The sequence below is a fragment of the Rhipicephalus microplus genome, unplaced genomic scaffold (genome assembly GCF_043290135.1).
Source record: "Rhipicephalus microplus isolate Deutch F79 unplaced genomic scaffold, USDA_Rmic scaffold_13, whole genome shotgun sequence".
In the NCBI taxonomy this organism is placed as follows: Eukaryota; Metazoa; Arthropoda; class Arachnida; order Ixodida; family Ixodidae; genus Rhipicephalus; species Rhipicephalus microplus.
This window is the reverse complement of record NW_027464586.1, coordinates 34,602,062-34,621,005: the sequence shown is the minus strand read 5'-3', so window position 1 is coordinate 34,621,005 and position 18,944 is coordinate 34,602,062. Positions and strand designations below refer to the sequence as shown.

Here is an 18,944-nt window from a genome sequence, read left to right as displayed (position 1 = left end):
CGCTACTACCAGAAACATTGCCTGAAGAGGAACTACTAACAACGTTGCCGTCAGCCCACCATGCCGGTCAGCTCTTAACAGAAGCATTGCCTGAAGTGGAATTATTACCAATGTTGCCGTTAGCCCACCATACCTCTCAGCTCTTACCAGAGGTATTGCCTGAAGAGGAACTATTACCAACATCGTCGTTAGCCTCACCATGCCTTTCAGCTCCAACCAGAAGAATTGCCTGAAGAGGAACTATTACCAATGTCGCGGTTAGCCCATCATGCCTGTCAGCTCCTACCACAACCATTCCAAAAAAACAACTATTATCAACGTTATCATCAGCCCACCATGCCTGTCAGCTCGTACCAGAAGCATTACCTGAAGAGGAGCTATTACCAACGTCGCCGTTAGCCCACTATGCATGTCAGCTCCTACTAGAAGCATTGGCAGAAGAGACAACTATTATAATGTTACCGTTAGCTCACCATGCCTCTCAGCTCCTACTAGACGCATTGCCTGAAGAGGAACTATTAAAAATGTCACTATTAGCCCAGCATGACTGCCCGCTTTTTCTAGAAGCATTAGCAGAAGAGACAACTATTATCAACATTGCCGTAAGCCCACCATGTTTCTGAGCTCCTGCCAGAAGCATTGCAGAAGCATTGACTGAAGAGGAACTATTACTAATGTCGTTGTTAGCCCACCATGCCTGTCAGGCACTATTAGAAGAATTGGCAGAAGAGACAACTATATAATGTTACTGTTAGCCCACCACATCTCTCAGCTCCTACCATAAGCATTCTTTACAGAAGAAACGTTACCAACATTGCCTTTAGTCCACCATGTGTGTCGGCTACTACTAGAAGCATTGGCAGGAGAAACAACTATTATCAACGTTACCCCTAGCCCAGCATGCCTATCAGATCCTACCAGAAACATTGGCTTTTAAGAAGTATTACCAATGTCGCTGTTAGCTCATCGTGCCTGTCAGCTCCTACCAGAAACATTGGCTGATCGGACAACTATTTCTAACGCTGCCGTTGGCCGAAGATCGTACCGTCAGCCAGCACTTTGTCACCTCATGCACCCATGTTTGAACAAAAGGTCGATCCAGCAACATAAGCGCTGCCCTACACCACTGCTGCGAAGCCCCTGTTTACAAGTAAAAAATAACGCAAGGTAGCGTGTTAATGTGGGTCATGCATAGCAGCTTTTCTCCTGCGTCGTCAACCATCTTGCTCGTGATTCAATCAATGCAATAGATTTCAACACAAGTCACCTTCTACTGTCGGGGGCACTTGCCGATGTACACCCAATCGCATGTTGAGACGCTCACCATCACAATGCTTTGATGCAAAAGTCAGACCAGATTTGCGGGTAACCGTCTAGAGTGTTACAGGGAACAGCCTCACCTGCCTGTTATTAGGGAAAGCTCCCATGCTCTACCCGTCTTCTGCGCCACTCCTAGCCCCGACCTATAGAGAAAAATTGAGCACCCGTTTGCCACACCGCCTCCTCGGTCATGACTGTCAAATGGAGATACCTTTACTTTGACTCCACCTACAGATACCATGCAGTTGACTTTTCCAGCATGACTGCAGTGGCAAATGCAATGCCTAGTGGAGAAAAAATGCAATGATGGGACGTAGTTTGCCAAAATGGAATGTGATGTGCACTTCTCCTTCCCTGGCATGAGCGGGCGCATTGTAACAGGGCTACACGCGGGATGCGTGTGTGCGACTATTTTGCACGTGCTCCTAACGGCCAACATAAGCAATTTTGGGATGAGCTAATGCGAGGAACGCAGCTCCCTCTGGTCAGTGTACAGTGCCTATACGGCAGGCAGCCCCGTCGTATACTGGTGTGCCAACGCAGCGACGACAACGAAGTTGAGGGATACGTGCAAGCGGGAGCCATGAAATAAAATTTGTTGATTTTTGTAATCCAGTGTAGCAGCATCGTTCTTCTGCTTTCAGATACACATGCATCCACTCTCATATCATTAACTTTTATATTGCGTCAATGGGTCACCCAGAGTACTTTCGTCCTTCCAAGACCGTTGCCTTTTTTTTTTTTTTTCTACCTAATATGCACATTAGGAGCAGGGCATGACAAACACTCTGCTAAAAGCAAGTAGTTGCTTCCCTCATGAAAAGAAATCTGCTGATTAAAATACTGGTATTCCTTCGGCAATTTCTCATTGCTTTAAAACATGATATTAACCTGTTTTGATTAAGATTCTATGTGACTAGTCAACAAGGTTTCTTCACATTGCGAACACAGTGAAAGGGGTTTCATGACAATGTGCATTGCGATTGCGGAGAAAACCACTAACCACGTCAGCCCCGTCGACGGTGCAGAGCTTCAGCGACTGAATGCGCGCCTCGAGTACCACGTTTATCATGGCGCACATCTCCGAGGGCACGATGTAGTCGGTCGTGTTCCACTTACTCTTTTTCTGCAGCTGCTGGAATGCCTGCAGCGTCCTGCACAATATTGAGCAAGCAAAATCCATTGAGGAATTATCGTCACTGCAGCCGCTTGGATGTTTGGATCACAACATGAATAGAGATGTACATAATATTTGTACGTATTATTATGCTATTACATAGTAGAACCATGACAGTAGTATTAGCAGTAATTACTATAGTGTTAATAGGTATCAGGGTTATTTAAGAGAACTGATTATATTTTACGAGTGACATGGAAAAGCTGAAAGTTAACATACAATAGCTGGAAACTACAGTGAGTAATCAGTAGTCATTATCACCACCCTGAGTATGAAGTGGCACAGTCAATCAAGTCATAATCAAGTAAAAGGACACAGGTAAAAGGTGTAGGCAGTTGATTGCATAATATGCTAGTAAAACAAATATTCTTGCTTAGCATTATAAAAGATAAAAACGTTTTAAAATGAATAGAGCACCAACAACAACGAAGTATCAATAGTAGAACATAGGAGAAAAGAAAACAACAAAAATTAAAATGAGCAGATTTCACTCATTATGGGACTCGGTTCCATGTGAAGCAATCAGCGGCCTATGCTGAATTTTTATTAGTCAATGTTACTCTGTGGATGGACGTCCTTGTGCAAGTTCAGTGGTTATGAGTTGAATGTAACGTAGCTGAAGTACAAGATACTGCTGTAACAAACACAGTTACAATCTTTAACATTATTGAACGCTCCAGCCATCCTTCGCCGCTAAAGATTACTGTTCAAGTTGGTCAAGTCAAGATTCCTTTCCTCAACACCAATGCGACCGTATCAAGAAGTATTTTTCGAGGACCAGACTAGTTGACTCGTACGTTGTTCTTCAAGACTATTCGAAAAAATGCATTCCCAACCTTGGATACTTCTCTACAAACATTCAGTACAATTATATCACTGCTGCTGTCACATTTTATGTGACAAAAGAGGGAATCCCGTCCTTATCCTAATTACCACACACATGCTCTTGGCTCTGCTCACACGTTCGGCCAGTGATGGGTCCGCGCTTGACCTTGTCAGCCCAGGTCAAAGGTAGACCCATCAGGATAAGGACACGATTCCGCTTTTTGGAGAAAATGGAGGGGACAGCACCAGGCTTTTTGTACTGCCGTTTCACTTACATGCCGAATTTTAGCAATAAAGCGTGGGAGAGCAGCAGCACTCAAAAACATGCTGAAATTTCTCTCTTCAGAGTGTTAGGACTGGGGTTAAAAAGATGCCTCTTCTAGCATGGTAGACGAAGAAAGTGCTTAACAGCGCAATTGACAGGAGGGGATAGCACTTTCTTCGTCTACCATGCAGCATGAACCAGCCCAATCAAGCACCTTGTTAAAGTCTCCTCTAGCAGTTGTTGCGGCTCGGGTCCAGTGGCTTTCGTCACAGGTTGCTGGCCCCCGCTACAAGACTCGTTTAGACCATATTTCATGAAGGAAGGCGCATTATGAGGGCCATATATTACAGATGTTTATTTACATAGAGGAGAAACCGGGAAGGGAGCTACATTATATCAATCTCGCGTCGAAAGCTCTACGCCGCAAAATCTCTTGAACCAGCCCGGGATGGCGGGTTATAAAGGGTCATGTTTCTTCAGATTCATGGGTGAGGAAAAAGGCCCCAAACTACACTGTCTAACCCCAGGAAACACACCACCCGTCCACGTCAATGTCATTGACTCGGGCGAAGCAATCACACTTCACCTGTGGCACCACGATGCCCCTCGCTCAAGTGATGGGTCCCACGCATGTATTGACGCATCCAAGGGACTGCCGATTACCCCATTCAATTAGTGGGACGAGTTGTCATCCGTAGCGACGCCGCTGTTCCTTCAAGAAAAGATGTCACAATCAACATTGTGGTCAACTTGTCAAACACCATGCGATGGCGTACTGTAGAGTGCCTCAATTCCCGGCTCGGAAGTACAATATCTGAGCTGGAACGGCTTTCACCAGCCCCCTCGGAGACTCTTTCAAAGAACAAGGAACCTCTCTCCCTTTTCGGCTCAAGCGCTGAACAACAAGAGCTAGTGTGTTTCAGTGGTCAAATAAGGGAAAGAGCACTGTCATCCATTGGTAGAGCGAGAGCGATTTAGCTGTGCTCAGTAGTGCTCGTACCTGAAAAGCGGAGTAGGCGCAGTCAATGAGTCACATGACTAGAGATCAGATTTAGAGGCACTAAAAAATCAGGTTTTAGGAGCCAAAAAAAGGCGGGCAAAAAACTGTTCTAGGCCCCCAAAATCGTAAATATAGGCACAATAAACTTTGACAAAATTTAAGTTTTTAAAGTAATACTTGTGGAATCTGTGTCTATGGCAGGAAAACAGACAGAAATGCTTTTGTTTATGGTGGTACAAAGGCACCAATGGTTTAGCATAGCCATATAATTTTTTCCCTTCGGGGTTCACAGAATACAGTCTTTCCTTTTCTAGTCCAGCATGGTGACTTAAGTATCCACCCTCAGAAGAACATGCTCCTAGCTCTCTTCACGGAGTGGTTGAGAAGGGCAACACAGGAGCGAATAGCTAGAGCGCTAATAGGGCAGAAGGGTTTTTTTACCTCGTATTAAATTGGTATAATCACAAAAAATCAATTTCTATTCTTTTATACTGTCTGTAAACACCTTAAAGGGATACTAAAGAGCAAAACAATTTTTCGTGGATTAGTAAAGTACAATTTCACAAACTAAAAACACTACTATTCCTATGATACGAAGCTTGGTAAGTGAAAAGAATGTGAGAAAAGAGAATACTAGTGGAGACGTCACCTTGAGATTCCCACAACAAACACCGTGACGTCTTAAACTTTGAAGGCATCTACCAAGTCCTACACAGCCTCTAATCGATAGAAATGATCGAAGTACATCATCACCTGTGGGTGACATAGACCTAGCATACAGAGATTCAGAAAATTTAATCCAATGTCACAAAAATACAAAACATACATTTCAAAATTTGTTACGTCACGTGCAGAGATTTCAGCCCGAAATTTAGAAGAGAAAGTTCAAGCGTAATTTTTTTCTGCTAAAAATGGACTTATCACGATGAAACTTATGGCATCAGAGTTCTCAAAGTGCACTGTATTTATTTAAAACAAGTCATTGTTCCTCTTCATGTTCCTTTAAAGGGCCCTTCACCAGTTTGCAGGCAACAGGAATGCATGCACTGGGCACTCAAAATCTCAACTGCCAAGGTTTTGAATGCTACACACGCTGGAAAAAAGTGAAATGTCAGACCGAATGCCGCTTGACCTTCATCTCATGGGTGCGTACCCCAACGTGGTGGAGGTGACGTATACAACAAAGGATGGTCTTGTGTATATCAAAGCAGTACGTGACACTGTGAGAATTATTCGAGGCAACGTGTGCAATTTGTGCAGTCTGTTGTCTGAATAGAAGTATGAAGATTGACAGAAATATTAAAACATACGAACGGAATCTATGCACATCATTTTTTTCCTAACTTTGTATCGAGCGAGATGTGAGACTATGCTGCCTTCATTTCGTTTGCATTGGTGTTCTCACCATCTTCACATCGTGCTGGTGCCAGCATTCACAACGCTTGGCATGTTTGCACAGTCCCTTAGAGCAGTTCCGGTGGTGTAACGCTGCGTATCGTGGTAAGGATACATCATCCATGCTGGCCTCTCCAAATGTGCGCGCACAGAGAAATCTATCCCACAGAAACAGGCAGAGAATACAGAGAACGTGGAAGCGACACAACACCGCTTGCGTGCATCACCTGGCATGGACATGTCATGCGAATGTAACCTTGCGTGCACATGTCTTGATGCGCCTGAGTCGTGTGACCTTCTAGCTTCGACTTGCTTCGATACCGAAGAGGGCAGGTAAGGAATTTTGCTTGTGAAGTCTACACCGAGCGAGTGGCAATGATTTCAAACTCGCCTCTTCGCGTCATGCTTTTGTGGGTTCTAATGAACCAATTAAAAAATTCTAGTATTTCAAAGCTTTCCATTGGACCCACAACAACTTCCGGTGTCGCATAAAAATTTCTCATGTGACGTACCTAGCAAAGTGCCATTCAAAAAGCAAATGACAAACAAAACAAAAGCCCCCCAAGACAACTCCTTCGTTTTTTGTTTTGTTTTTCTACCTACACTCTACTTTTCCTTGATGACACTCCACGGTTTCGCATTCGTTCTTCATCATTCTGTGGTTGTGCAGAAGCACCTTCTATTTGCTCCATGCGAGCAGACGCAGCAGATGACGCAATACAGGTGAAAACATGTGTAAAGTCTGATCGGCCTTCCTATTGGCTAAAAGGCCTTGTAACTTTGACTGTGCTGAAAAAAACTTAAAAGGTGTAGTATAGGTTACACCTGATATAGAGTTCCAAAAGCTCAATTTTGTCCTGTAACAAATACCTGTCTTCAACTATACTCACTAGCGAAACTTGAAGTTAAATAGCATTCATATAGCCAACGATTTTAAGAATAGGCATTTAGAGTCACTTACAGAATTAAAAAGAGGTATTTAGAGGCACTATAAAAACGCTATAAAAGCTCTTGTTAACCTCTAATTCATGCTCATATATGAACAAAGTGGCAGGACAGGAACAAAAGAAACAAAATGGCCATTTGCCTATAATCCGTTTGAAAGCTCTCCGGAGAGACGGGCCAGGTGGTGGTCACGAAAACTAGTGGTGCTGCAGTCTAATTTTGCTCCCGCGACCCGGGGCGTGCGTGTTGTGATCGGCGATATCGATGGCAAGGAGTTATTGCGAATGATGCACTGTATTCACACCTCATTTCTACGGCTGTTCTTGACACGGCATAGATTATTGCACGAAAACCCGTTTGTCTTATACGAAACGTACCGAAAAGAAACAGATTTATCTACGACGGTCTAGCAGACACACGATCGTAAGAAAATGTCCTCTCTAGTTTTGCGCATTACCCGTGACTTCATATATTATTATTATTATTATTATTATTATTATTATTATTATTATTATTAATAATACATGCAGCAGCAATGACAGATATAGCAGAGGTGACGCCGTGAAGTATTATGTATATACAGTGGAATATGGATATATCGAATTCGAAGGGGATCAGGAATTAATTTGATATATGATAAATTCGACATAAAAAATAAAGACCATGAGAGCTTACCTGTAGGGCATCACCACCTACAATAGGTTCATTCAAGAATGACAACTAATGCCACACACAAGCCGCAACAGAATGATTTGTTTTCGTGAAAAAAATTGCTAATCTTGGCCTGATTCTTTGCATTTGAAATGTTGAACACGCTATTCTCAATCTTATCAAGGCCATCCAGGTGCGACAGCCTGGTTCCCTCCATGTGGCCAATACAACGGCAAATAAGGCTGAAAGCTGCTGCTATTTCAGTGGCGAAATAGCCGCGTGTAGCTAGCGCCTCATCCAGACCATCCTCCTCGTCATATGAGCTGTCAGCCTGGACATAGCAGACACATCGTGTGGAACTGCTGCCAGCAAGCGGGACGACAACTCGCGAAACGCGTCGCTTATGCGCTCGTCGTCATCACCGGTTCCCGCGAATTCCGCCGTCTCGAAACCTGCCTTGCGAAAGCAGTTGACCACTGTGTTCGTTTTCACGTCTCGCCATGCACTGAAGATCACTGCGGCAGAAAATTTTGCAAAGACTTCTGGCCACTCCTTCGTCATCCACTGCTGGATGTCCTGGCTGCTGACAGCTTCGCTTTCAGCAAAATTGGTTTTGCCAATGATGTTGTAGCGCTGCTTAAATCGGTGAAGCCACCCGCTATTGCCGGCAAAGCTGTTTTACCGAGTGCAGCGGCAAACCATTTGGCCTAAGTAATCAGCATCTGGCCATCCACAGAATTTTCTTTGCGTGCACTTCTAAAAATTAGGCGCTTCTTGACGCTGGTCATAGCTACACGAGAAATCGACAATTCAAAGAGTCTACAGCAGGGTTGCACACCACGCACACTAAAAAGAAATGCTGCACATGCGGTGGTACGTAGGCCACGCACGTACGAAAGCAACACAAAGCTCGCGAGAAAACGGCCACCTGCGAGAGCAACAGCAAAAGGCATGAGCTGTAGTTGGCTGATCAAAACTCGCAAAACAGCAACAATAAATAAAAGAAAATGTGAAAGGAGGAGGACATCGGCTTTTTCATTTCTGCTCTCTGAGCCGATGGGTGCGCGGAGAAAGCATGAAAGAGAGAAAGAGAAACGAAAGAAAAAAAGTTGTTCCGCAAGTTAGAGATTGTGCAGTACGAGCCCTCCGAAACTTACCTTTTTTGAGCGTTTCAAGTTTTTGCGGAGGTGTGGTGCTGCGAAGAGGTCGCCGAGTGCTGTGAGTGCTAAAGCCAGCCTTCCAACTAGCATGCGGAGCCGCGATGATGCGGAGATCGCAGGGGGGTGGGTGGGGGGGTAGGGGCAGAGAGTGCTAAAGCCCACCTTCCAGCTCGCGCGGCAGTTGATATATCCAAAGGTGTCTAAAAATATTGTTCGATATAAATGTGCGACTTTCTATACTTTTACAAAGCAATTTTAAGGGGATAACTTGCGAGTTCGATATACCCGAAAATTCGATATAGGTGGGTTCGAACGATCGTGCTCAACTGTATGGTGTGAAACAATTACACAGCAGTTACAAACACAGCAATTAAAAAACTTGATGACGCTTGAGCTTCGCCTTCAAGAGTTAGACCATGATAGCGTAAGCGAGCCCTGTGAGAATCTCCGTTTAATTACACTAAAATCTCAATAATACGATTACCCTTGATATTGATATATTGATATTCACTCACAATATAAATTTCGCGATGATACGAATTTTGAGGTTGTGTCGGACAGACTACGCTATTTAAAATATGCCATATTCCGGTGTTATACGAACAGTTTCCCAAGCCAATTCGGATATGAACGCACGAGTGAGCGCTGCACACGAGCGAAGCAACGCGGTTGATCTCAAAGTGGGCGAGAGGCCATTGCGGCTGATGGAGTTTTTTTTTTTTTTTTTTTTTTCCACCTCGATTGCCTTCCCCTCCTGAGCTGCTCGAGCCTCTCAGCAGTGCAAAGAAGCGCCGAAATCTCACCTCGCCTCGCCTGCTCCCCATGGAAATGGCTACGCCCACCGCTAAAAAAAAAAACATCTCTAGCTTGGGCACACTTGCTTGAGATACGAGCCTGCGAGGAGGAGAGTTGCGCTGAGCTATGCGGCATGGCAGAGCGGGCCCTCCCACCTCATTTCAGGCTAGGTCATGTGCCTGACAAGCTTGGTACATCAGCTATTTTCTCGCAGATCATTGGCTGTTGTGTGTGTGTGTGTTTTATTCCTACGTTACTACGCCGCGTGACCTCGACTTCAGGTGGGCGTGGTGCAGGCGCGCATAGAGGCTCTCGTTCTCGTCACTCGTGCCTCCGCTGCTGCATAATCCGTGTGAGTTTCTGCTCGAATACGGGGAAACCAAAGCAAAAGAGGACATGTCTCGGAAGCGGAAGGCCCTTTCCTTTCAGGAGAAAATTTAAATACTGAGGAAAACCCCAAGTGGAAACGCGCCAGCTTGGTAAAGGAGTTATGCATAGCACCGTTGACGCTCTGCACCAATGTTGGGCGGCGAGACGTCGTGTTGAAGAATGCACAGCACTTCGGCGCTAATGTGAAGCAGGCAAAGACGGCTACCCACATGAATCTGGAAGAGGTCTTGCTGACATGGTTTCGCAGCAGCTGGCATCAACATAGACGGCAAGGTGATACATGAAAAGGCGGATAACATTGCGCTTTCTCTTGGCATCGAGGACTTTCAAGCTTCTGGCAGGTGGCTGCACCCTTTTAAAAAACAGCACGGCCTAGTGTACAAAGTTTGTAGTGGTGAAGGTAAGAGAGTGGAGGAATCACAGGTCAGCAACAGGGTGAACACGCTGCCGGAGCTCATTTCGGATTACGCTCTGTGTGACATGTTCAACGCCGATGAGGCTGGACTTTTCTTCAACCTCCAGCCAGAGAAAAGCTTGTGCATGAAAGGCCAGGCCTGCCAGAAAAGTAAAGAATGGATGATCGTGCTATTTTGCACAAATGCTGACAGTTTGGAAAAAAATTCACCTGACTGTCATTGGCAAATTGAAACAGCCAAGGTGCTTTCAATAGGCAGGACGCTTGCCTTGCCTGTACAAAAGAAATAAGAAAGCTTGGATGACTACTCATTCTTTCCCAGAGTTTTTGATTACTTTGGACCAGAAAATGGCAGCCAAAAATTAAAGAAAAAATTTTTGCTTTTTGTCGATCAGTCTTCAGCCCATCCGAGAGAGTGAAACTTCACCAATTTCACCGTAAGGTTCCTGCCTGCAAATACTACGAGCCCTCTGCAGCCCCTGGACGCCGAAATGATTCAAAATGTCAAGCACCATTTCAAACGGTTGCTTGTGCGAAGCCTCCTGGGGAAAATTGAGTGCAAAGACAAAAACTTCCGGATTAGTCTGCTTGACGCATTACATTTTCTGGCCATGTCCTGGGACAATGTCATCCAGGACACAATTGGGAACTGTTTTCGCAAGTGTGTTTCTTTTTTGCAGGACACGATGCGGCTCCGATGAAAGAAGACCAAGGGCTGGAAGGTGATTTGAATATCGAAGGTTGGGAGACACTACGGACTCCAGCTTCGGCGCAAGACTTCATCACCGCGGATGACAATGTTGCGACCTGTGGGCTGCGATCTGTCGAAGAACAATTTGATGAGGCAAAGGAGACCAAGTCCGACAGTGACGATGAAGACGCCAACGTGTGCGACGTCTGATAACCACTATGCCCTCGATGCCCTGCGCCGCATCGTAAGTGCCGGCAGCGTGAGTGAAGAAACCGCGGCACAGTTTTATGCCTTTCAGGCGGCTTTCTTGAGGGACAGCAAAGGTAAAAAAGTTCGAAAAAACATCCTGGACTTATTCAGCAAAAAATAGTTGACTTGAATAAAGTTCTTGTTTATCTTCATGATCAGCTTTAACTTGTTTTGGTTCATACAAATTCGGTGTGATAAGAATATTTTGTGTTCTCCCTACGAATTCGTATCATCAAGATTCTACTGTACTCGCCTAGCTTCGGTCTCGGTGTATGCGTCAACCATGCCGTGAGGGAACGATTGACTGTGCGAGCAATATTGGGCTTTTCAGACTACCGTAGAATTATACTGCAAGTACAATTGTTATGTGCAAATTACGTCAATCCGTGAAGGGCCCTCTACGCGTGCGTGCGACAACACACAAAGATGCGTTTGAGCCCTCTCTAATGAGGGGGCTTTTAAAACAACCGCTCGCTGCACATTTCACATGTTTTGACGCCTGGCGCAATTCTATACTTCTGGCATTTAATATTACGTGCCTTGAAGAGTTTTCTTCTAGTATATGAACGAAAAAAGTATAAACAATACGCTTCGTTTTTTTTTTTGTTAGACACAATATAAATGAGAAATCCCACTACATGACATTGACAGTTTTTTGTTAGAATCACTTTCGATTGATTAATATGTGAGGTTTAACGTCCCAAAACCACTATATCATTATGAGAGACACCGTAGTGGAGGGCTCCGGAAATTTCGACCACCTGGGGTTCTTTAACGTGCAACCAAATTTGAGCACACGGGCCTACAACATTTCCGCCTCCATTAGAATCACTTTTGACCACTGGCGTGCCTCTGTGGTAGAACACCTGATTGCCACGCAGAGAACCTCGGTTCGATTTGTACTCGTAATAAAGTTCTTTATTAGTTATTAAGGATTTGGGGCCACAAGTGGCAGCTGTCTAACCATTGCTTTCTTCCGTTTTAGCATTGCAAAGTTCGCCTCGTGCTGACTGCCGCCTGGCTGCTTATCAAAGATAGAAGACCGAAGCAATCGTGACCGTGCCATCTCCGTAACGCTGACCAACCACGTGATGTCAGCGACCACAGCGCCTTCAGACCCATAAAACCGAAGTGAAGCGACAAACCACCGGGATTTGCGGCCACAAGTGGCAACTGTCTAACCATTGCTTTCTACCGTTTTAGGTATGAATTTTTATTGTTATAGCTGTTACTGAATTTTATGTGGCCTGCAGATCCCTCTTTTTGAACATGGGTATTGATGTGTGTAGTTATCGTGCTCGCATTGGTTTGTTCTTTGCTTGCCGAACGCCTAAATGTTTCTTCGGCAGCCGTTTCTCTGCTGGATCAGGTCTTATTCGTGTACTCAGCCCTAGGCCCTCGACTCTCTTGCTGTCAATGTGTCTTGCATTGCTACTGCTTTGTGCTGGCGACGTGGAGGCCAATCCCGGTCCTAAGATCGAGGATGTTCTCAGCTTGCTAAAAAAGTGTCATTATGAAACCACGTCCAGCTTAACTGAAATCAAACAGCAGACCACAAGTGTTGAGTGCCGCCTCTCAAGCCTAGAAAACACCATTCACAAAGTATCGGACCTGACGGGAAACGTTGAAACTGTCATCGACACTGTTCAGGAAGTAAAAGAAAATGTTTGCAAGACGAACGAAGGTCTTGCTGACGTCGTGGACGATATGAACAATCGAATGAGGCGAAATAACCTTATAATCAAAGGCCTTCCAGAAGAAGAGCACGAAGGGTATGCGGAGTCTGAAACAATAGTAAAAAAATTCTTTTCAACACATCTGAAAATTGAGGCTGGTGACATCGAACGTGCTCATAGATTAGGAAAACCCCGACCTGACTTTAACCGCCCTATCATAGTGAAGTTTTTGAACTTCAAATCAAAATTAGAAGCTCTGTCTAGTGCCCCAAAGTTGAAAGACCTACAAAAGCCCAAAGTCTGGCTTGAGGAAGATTTCTCGCCAAAAGTCCAACTTGCCAGAAAGAAGTTATGCGACTACGCTAAGGCTCAACGTAAAGGCGATGAAAAATATACGGTGCATTTTAACAAGCTTCAGATGCATGGTTCTACATTCTGTTACGACTTGGTAAAAGATTGCGTGGTCATGGTGTCAAAAAATAAACAAAGCCCTCCTGAATGACCCTGTAAAACACGTCACCACACGCCAAACTTGTCAAAATCGGCCTCGCTACTTTTATTTAATATTCGCAGCGTTTACAAAAAGCTTGATGCAATAAACGCCCTCGTGTACACGTGCTCAGCTGATATAGTTGTAGGTACAGAATCATGGTTGACCGAGGACGTAACAAACAGTGAACTTTCGTTTCCATCATCGTTTGTTCTGTTTCGTAAAGATAGAATGGGTTGTCGAGGTGGTGGCGTTATTATTGCCATAAAAGAAATCTATCAGCCATCGCTTCTTCCCTCAGATTCCCCCCTTAATATTGTCTGGGTTTCATCATATTTCGATCACATTCATTGCATAATTGGTGCCTGTTACTGACCCCCTGATTGCCGGCAGGATTTTGTTGAGCTTCTTCAGGAAGCCATTGATTCCATTCTCCTCAAGTTTCCTAATTGTTTTCTAATACTTGGTGGCGACTTTAACTATCCTTCAGTCAACTGGTCCACTTTATCTGTCCCTGCTCATCCTAATCGCCATGAACAACTTAACTTTCTGCGCCTTCTTCATTATCACAATCTACAACAGATTGTGCAAAAACCAACACGTGACAGTAATATTTTAGACCTTATAATAACCAATCATCCCGACAGCACTAAAGTTGAGATCTTAGAAGAAATAAGTGATCATAGGACAGTTCACTGCTCTCTGCCTCTTCCGCATGCCAAGAAAACAAACGTCCGAAAAAATATACTTAACTACGCATGCGCAGACACTGATAAGCTTAACAGATTGCTAGAATCCTTTTCGGATGAATTTATATCTAACTTTCCCAATCAGTCTACTGAACAAAACTGGCGCTTATTTCATGACAAATTAAAAGAAATAGAACGTCTTTGTGTGCCGGTGATAACAATAACTGAAAGAGCAAATGATCCATATGGCTTAATAGAAAAAAGAGAGCGTACACCAAAGCGTCGAGAACGAACGCGTCGGAGGACTGGCAGAAATATAAAAACGTTTCCAAACAAACAGAAACTGCAATTTCTGAAGCGAAAAATAAGTACTACAATGACACGCTAGCTAACATGTTCAAAACTGACCCTAAGAAGTTCTGGAGCACTGTAAATCCCAAGAAAAGAGAGTCAGTGCCAGCACTCTGTGGAGAGGATGGCAACACCCTGAGCTTAGCCGGCTGTGCTGAAAAACTTAACCTTTTTTTTTTTCTGAAGTTCACACAATCGAGAGACCACTCGATAGCAACCTAAATTTGCCGCAGCTAACTATCTCTAATCAATTTTCTCCCATCACAATTACTGCACATGGAGTAGCTTGTGCAATAGATCGTTTAGCTCTTAAAACCAGCCCCGGCCCTGATGATATTAGCGCTAAGCTTTTAAAACTAACCAGCCTCTTCTCAGCCTCTTTGCTCGCGTTAATTTTTCAACAATCTTTAGATACCGGTTGCTTACCAGAGGACTGGAAATCTGCTTACATAATCCCAATATTCAAATCTGGTGATAATACTCAGCCCAATAACTACAGACCAATCTCTTTGACGTCCATATGTTGCAAACTTCTCGAACATATCCTATTCACAAATATAATGGCTTATCTTATTTTAAATAACTTGCTCCTAAACCACCAACACGGTTTTCGTCAAAATTCCTCATGTCAATCGCAACTTTTTGAATTAATTACTGACCTTCATTCTGCGCTTAACTCTTCCCGTCATGTCAATGCCATATTTATCGATTTCTCAAAGGCATTTGATAGGGTCCCCTACAAACGTTTAGAACTAAAAATTCGCAATCTGAAGCTTTAAAACAATACAACACAATGGATACTGGAATTTCTTACTAACCGCTTCCAATCTGTAAAGCTAAATAGCTACATCTCAAACCCTACTAGCGTTTTATCCGGTGTCCCCCAAGGCTCAGTTCTTGGTCCTCTTTTGTTCTTAATTTACATTAATGACATAGCATGTAACATAAGTTTGCAAATTCGGCTATTTGCAGACGACTGTGTTATTTACAAAGAAATAACTTGCCCAACTGATAATACCATTTTACAATCTGACCTCGATAGGCTGGCCGAGTGGTGCGACACGTGGCAGATGGAAATTAATATAGGGAAAACTAAGCAATTGGAATTTAGTTCTGCTCTAATCCCTTTGCATAAGTCATACACCATAAATGACATTCGAATTGATTCAGTACAATCCTTTAAATATCTTGGGGTATTTTTCACACCCAATCTAAACTGGACCACTCACATTGAACATATCACTACTAAAGCAATAAAAAAACTTGGCATCCTCAAAAGGCGATTATACCTTGCCAACAAAGAAACCAGACTGCATGCATACGTTTCCCTGATAAGACTAACGCTAGAGTATGCTTCAATAATATGGCACCCTCACACGGAAAATTTAACTTACCTGGTTGAATCAGTTAAAAACAAAGCTGCGCGCTTCATAACGTCGTCATACTCACCGTATGAAACAGTAAGTTCCATACTGAAATCTCTTAATCTGCCCTCCCTTGCCACGCGCCGTAAACTTGCAAGGCTATCTAATTTTCACTCACTCTTCCACAGCAACTCCCAGTTTGCGCGCAAGCATATCCTCCCGCCATCACACATTTCAGCCCGTGTTGATCACCCTAACAAAGTTAATCCCATCTTCCCGAGAGCAGAAACATACCAAAACTCGCCTTTAGCCTTGTTAATAACCAACTGGAATTCCTTGCCAGCTGATGTAGCCACTCTAACAGAATCATCATCCTTTCTGAAAGCGGCAAAAGTGTTCTTAGAAGTTCCAATCGATTAATGTAGTTATGTGGTGGTGTTGTTTATGTGAATTACTTGAATATTTTGTGTGTGTTATTTGTGCCTACACTTGTTACCTGGAGCCTATTGTATTTTGTTAACGTACCTTTTCTTCTGCAGAGTTTATATATATGTTTATTATTATCCTTATCACCACTGTTGTGTGTACTCTTTCAATTTTTTTTCCCATTTAGGCTTTATATAATGATGCTTCTGAATATTTAATGTATTTTACACATGTTGAAAATCTTCCTAATCCCCCCCTATGTAATGCCCACCCGGGTCCTTATGGTATGTAAATAAATAAATAAATAAATAAATAAATATTCCATTGACAGGCTTCTTAATTGTTTTTTTTTTGTCATGAATAAGATGATGTTTTCTCGCTCACAATCAGAGACGCCAACATAGAAATATTTGCGAAAGGGGCTCTTTAGCACTACCACATTAAAATAATATACAGTGCACCAATATCATAAATACAGCAGACTCTTAGTAAATGGAACCTGAACGAACCGGGAAAATATGCTCCATTCAACAGGAGTTCTGTTTACTGAGAGGGTGCAGAATACAAACACGAAACCAAGTATTGTAGAGGAAATAGTTATGTTTAAGCAGTACGAGTTCGGTTTAACAGATTTCCGTTTACTGAGATACTGTATAAGTATTGGTGAAGAGGGAATCCTTTATTCGACAACATAATTTGAAGGCGTGATTAAGGCACACACTGTACGGTAGTTGTAACCTACAACGAAAATACCACAGAAAAGAGTGCGGACAAGCAAAACAAGTTGAGACCATGTTACTATAGCCAAGTTTTTAAAGAAGGCATCGTGAAGTAAATCATTTGCATGTCATAATTGGTTTTTTGTTGGGGTATAAACCAATTATTGTTGACAATGGCAAACTTCCAAAGAAGTCTGATGCAATTCAAAAGGTGAAAGCAAGCTTTGCTTCAAAAAAAAGAAAGCTCACTGCCAAACACAAGGTCTATGATATTCAATTAGAGAATAATGACATGGTATTGCACTAACATCATATTATTCTAGACAAGAAGTTTTGATCTCACTCGGAAAGTGGAGGCACACACCTCGTACCCTTCTGTGCTTGTTCCAAGCGATCCCGCTCCATATATTGAAGCCAAAATGTTTATAATAGAGGTGCCAATACAGTAGCCGACCGATTTTTTCGGGCCTGGCTGGGACCGAAAAGAAGTCCGAAAAATTGAACAGTATGAAAAATTTGTTTTTGTCAGAACTATGAACTTTATTGCACCAGACAGGCTAAGAAAAGTCAATGATTCTGCCTTGCCTCATACTACTACGCTTAGAAGCAATTTAGTTCGCCCATATTTGCGCCAAGGTGACATCGTCACTGTAAATGCTCCACAAAAGCGTCACCGCGGTGGCGATCTCCACTGCCCACAGCTGCAGGCTATCGTCGCCATAATCCGAACCGCTCTCTGTATGCGGCCCAACCTGGCGAATAATTTTTTCGACTGTGGGCTCCGCACACGAAATTGTCATCGTCTCCATGAGCGAAGTCTTTAAATAGGGAGTTTTAGAATAACGTTACAGTGCCTAGAATAGAGAAGTGTGATAAACGCACCGGCTAGCGCGTAACGCCATGGAAGAAAACCGCCAGGTGGCGCTGGCAAACGTTTGCACGTCACCCAAGTCGGTGATGCGCTGCGCAGAGACGGGAATCAGCCACGCGTGGGCAATGTGAAAGAGTTCAAATATATTTGTAGCTCGTGCATGGTTTCAAATGGCGACAGAGAAAATACGATAATTAGCTTCTGGAATTACAGGACGCCTATGCGGGTGCGTGACTAAACAGAAATATCGACAGGGTGCCGAAAGTGAGCGAGTGACGGCACTGTAACATTTTATCGATGTGAAGTGGTAGAAGAGTGGAACGATGAACCAAGTTGTGAGCCATTGCTTGAAACAACTTCAACGGCGAACCATCATTTCCTCAAGCACTAATCTGTAAATAAAATTAAGCCCCATCATTCGTAGCGTCAAAGTCATGCAGAGACGAGAATCACGAGCATTATCTGGATGAAGACCTTTTATTATGTGCACTTTGGTCATACAACGCAATTCCGAATAGTGACTCGCAATCTGTTTACAACAATGCATTCTCAATAATTGGTCGCGTGTCTCTTTTTTATCCCCCCTTCCCCCCAAGAAAGAAGTTTCATAGTCCACAAGCGCCCCACAGAACATTGTTTCCCTTGGGCTGAGAGCCTAGGTGACGCGCCTGAGCTTCAAGTACTTCGAGAAAATGCTCGCTCCTTGTGGAGTGCTTTTGTGTAAAGACGCAAACAGGTGGGCAGAAAAAACTTGTTCACTTGATTGGTGAGGCTCGGACCATGTTGTGCACAGCCCAGTATGACATTTTTTTTTTTTCCAGTGAGAATACAAGTTTTTTCAAGCTGTCACTGTGAAGCTCATTGTTGCTAAACCACTTTGAAAACGGGATTTCAAGGGCATCTAATTATGCGAAGCGCTTCTTCAAAAGGCCTATATATATAGTCGTCTGCGCGAGGCGGGCAAAGAGGGTGGGTGCCCCCCCCCCCCCCCCTAGTCACCTGGGAGGGGGGCGCTAAATCTGCTCTATACATTGACCAGGCAGCGGGGCACTCTTTTAGTCCCCTAAAAGGGGGGCACAA

The 18,944-nt window shown here is 43.8% G+C and overlaps 1 protein-coding gene across 1 annotated transcript in view; it reads right to left on the bottom strand.

Annotated features, from left to right (window-relative positions):
* Cadps (calcium-dependent secretion activator 1) overlaps nucleotides 1-18,944 on the bottom strand; it is a 721,673-nt gene that overhangs the window by 203,468 nt on the left and 499,261 nt on the right. The window contains exon 25 of the mRNA XM_075882731.1: nucleotides 2,324-2,474. Within this exon, the coding sequence (XP_075738846.1) occupies nucleotides 2,324-2,474 (151 nt within the window). The remainder of the gene's footprint in view (nucleotides 1-2,323; nucleotides 2,475-18,944) is intronic.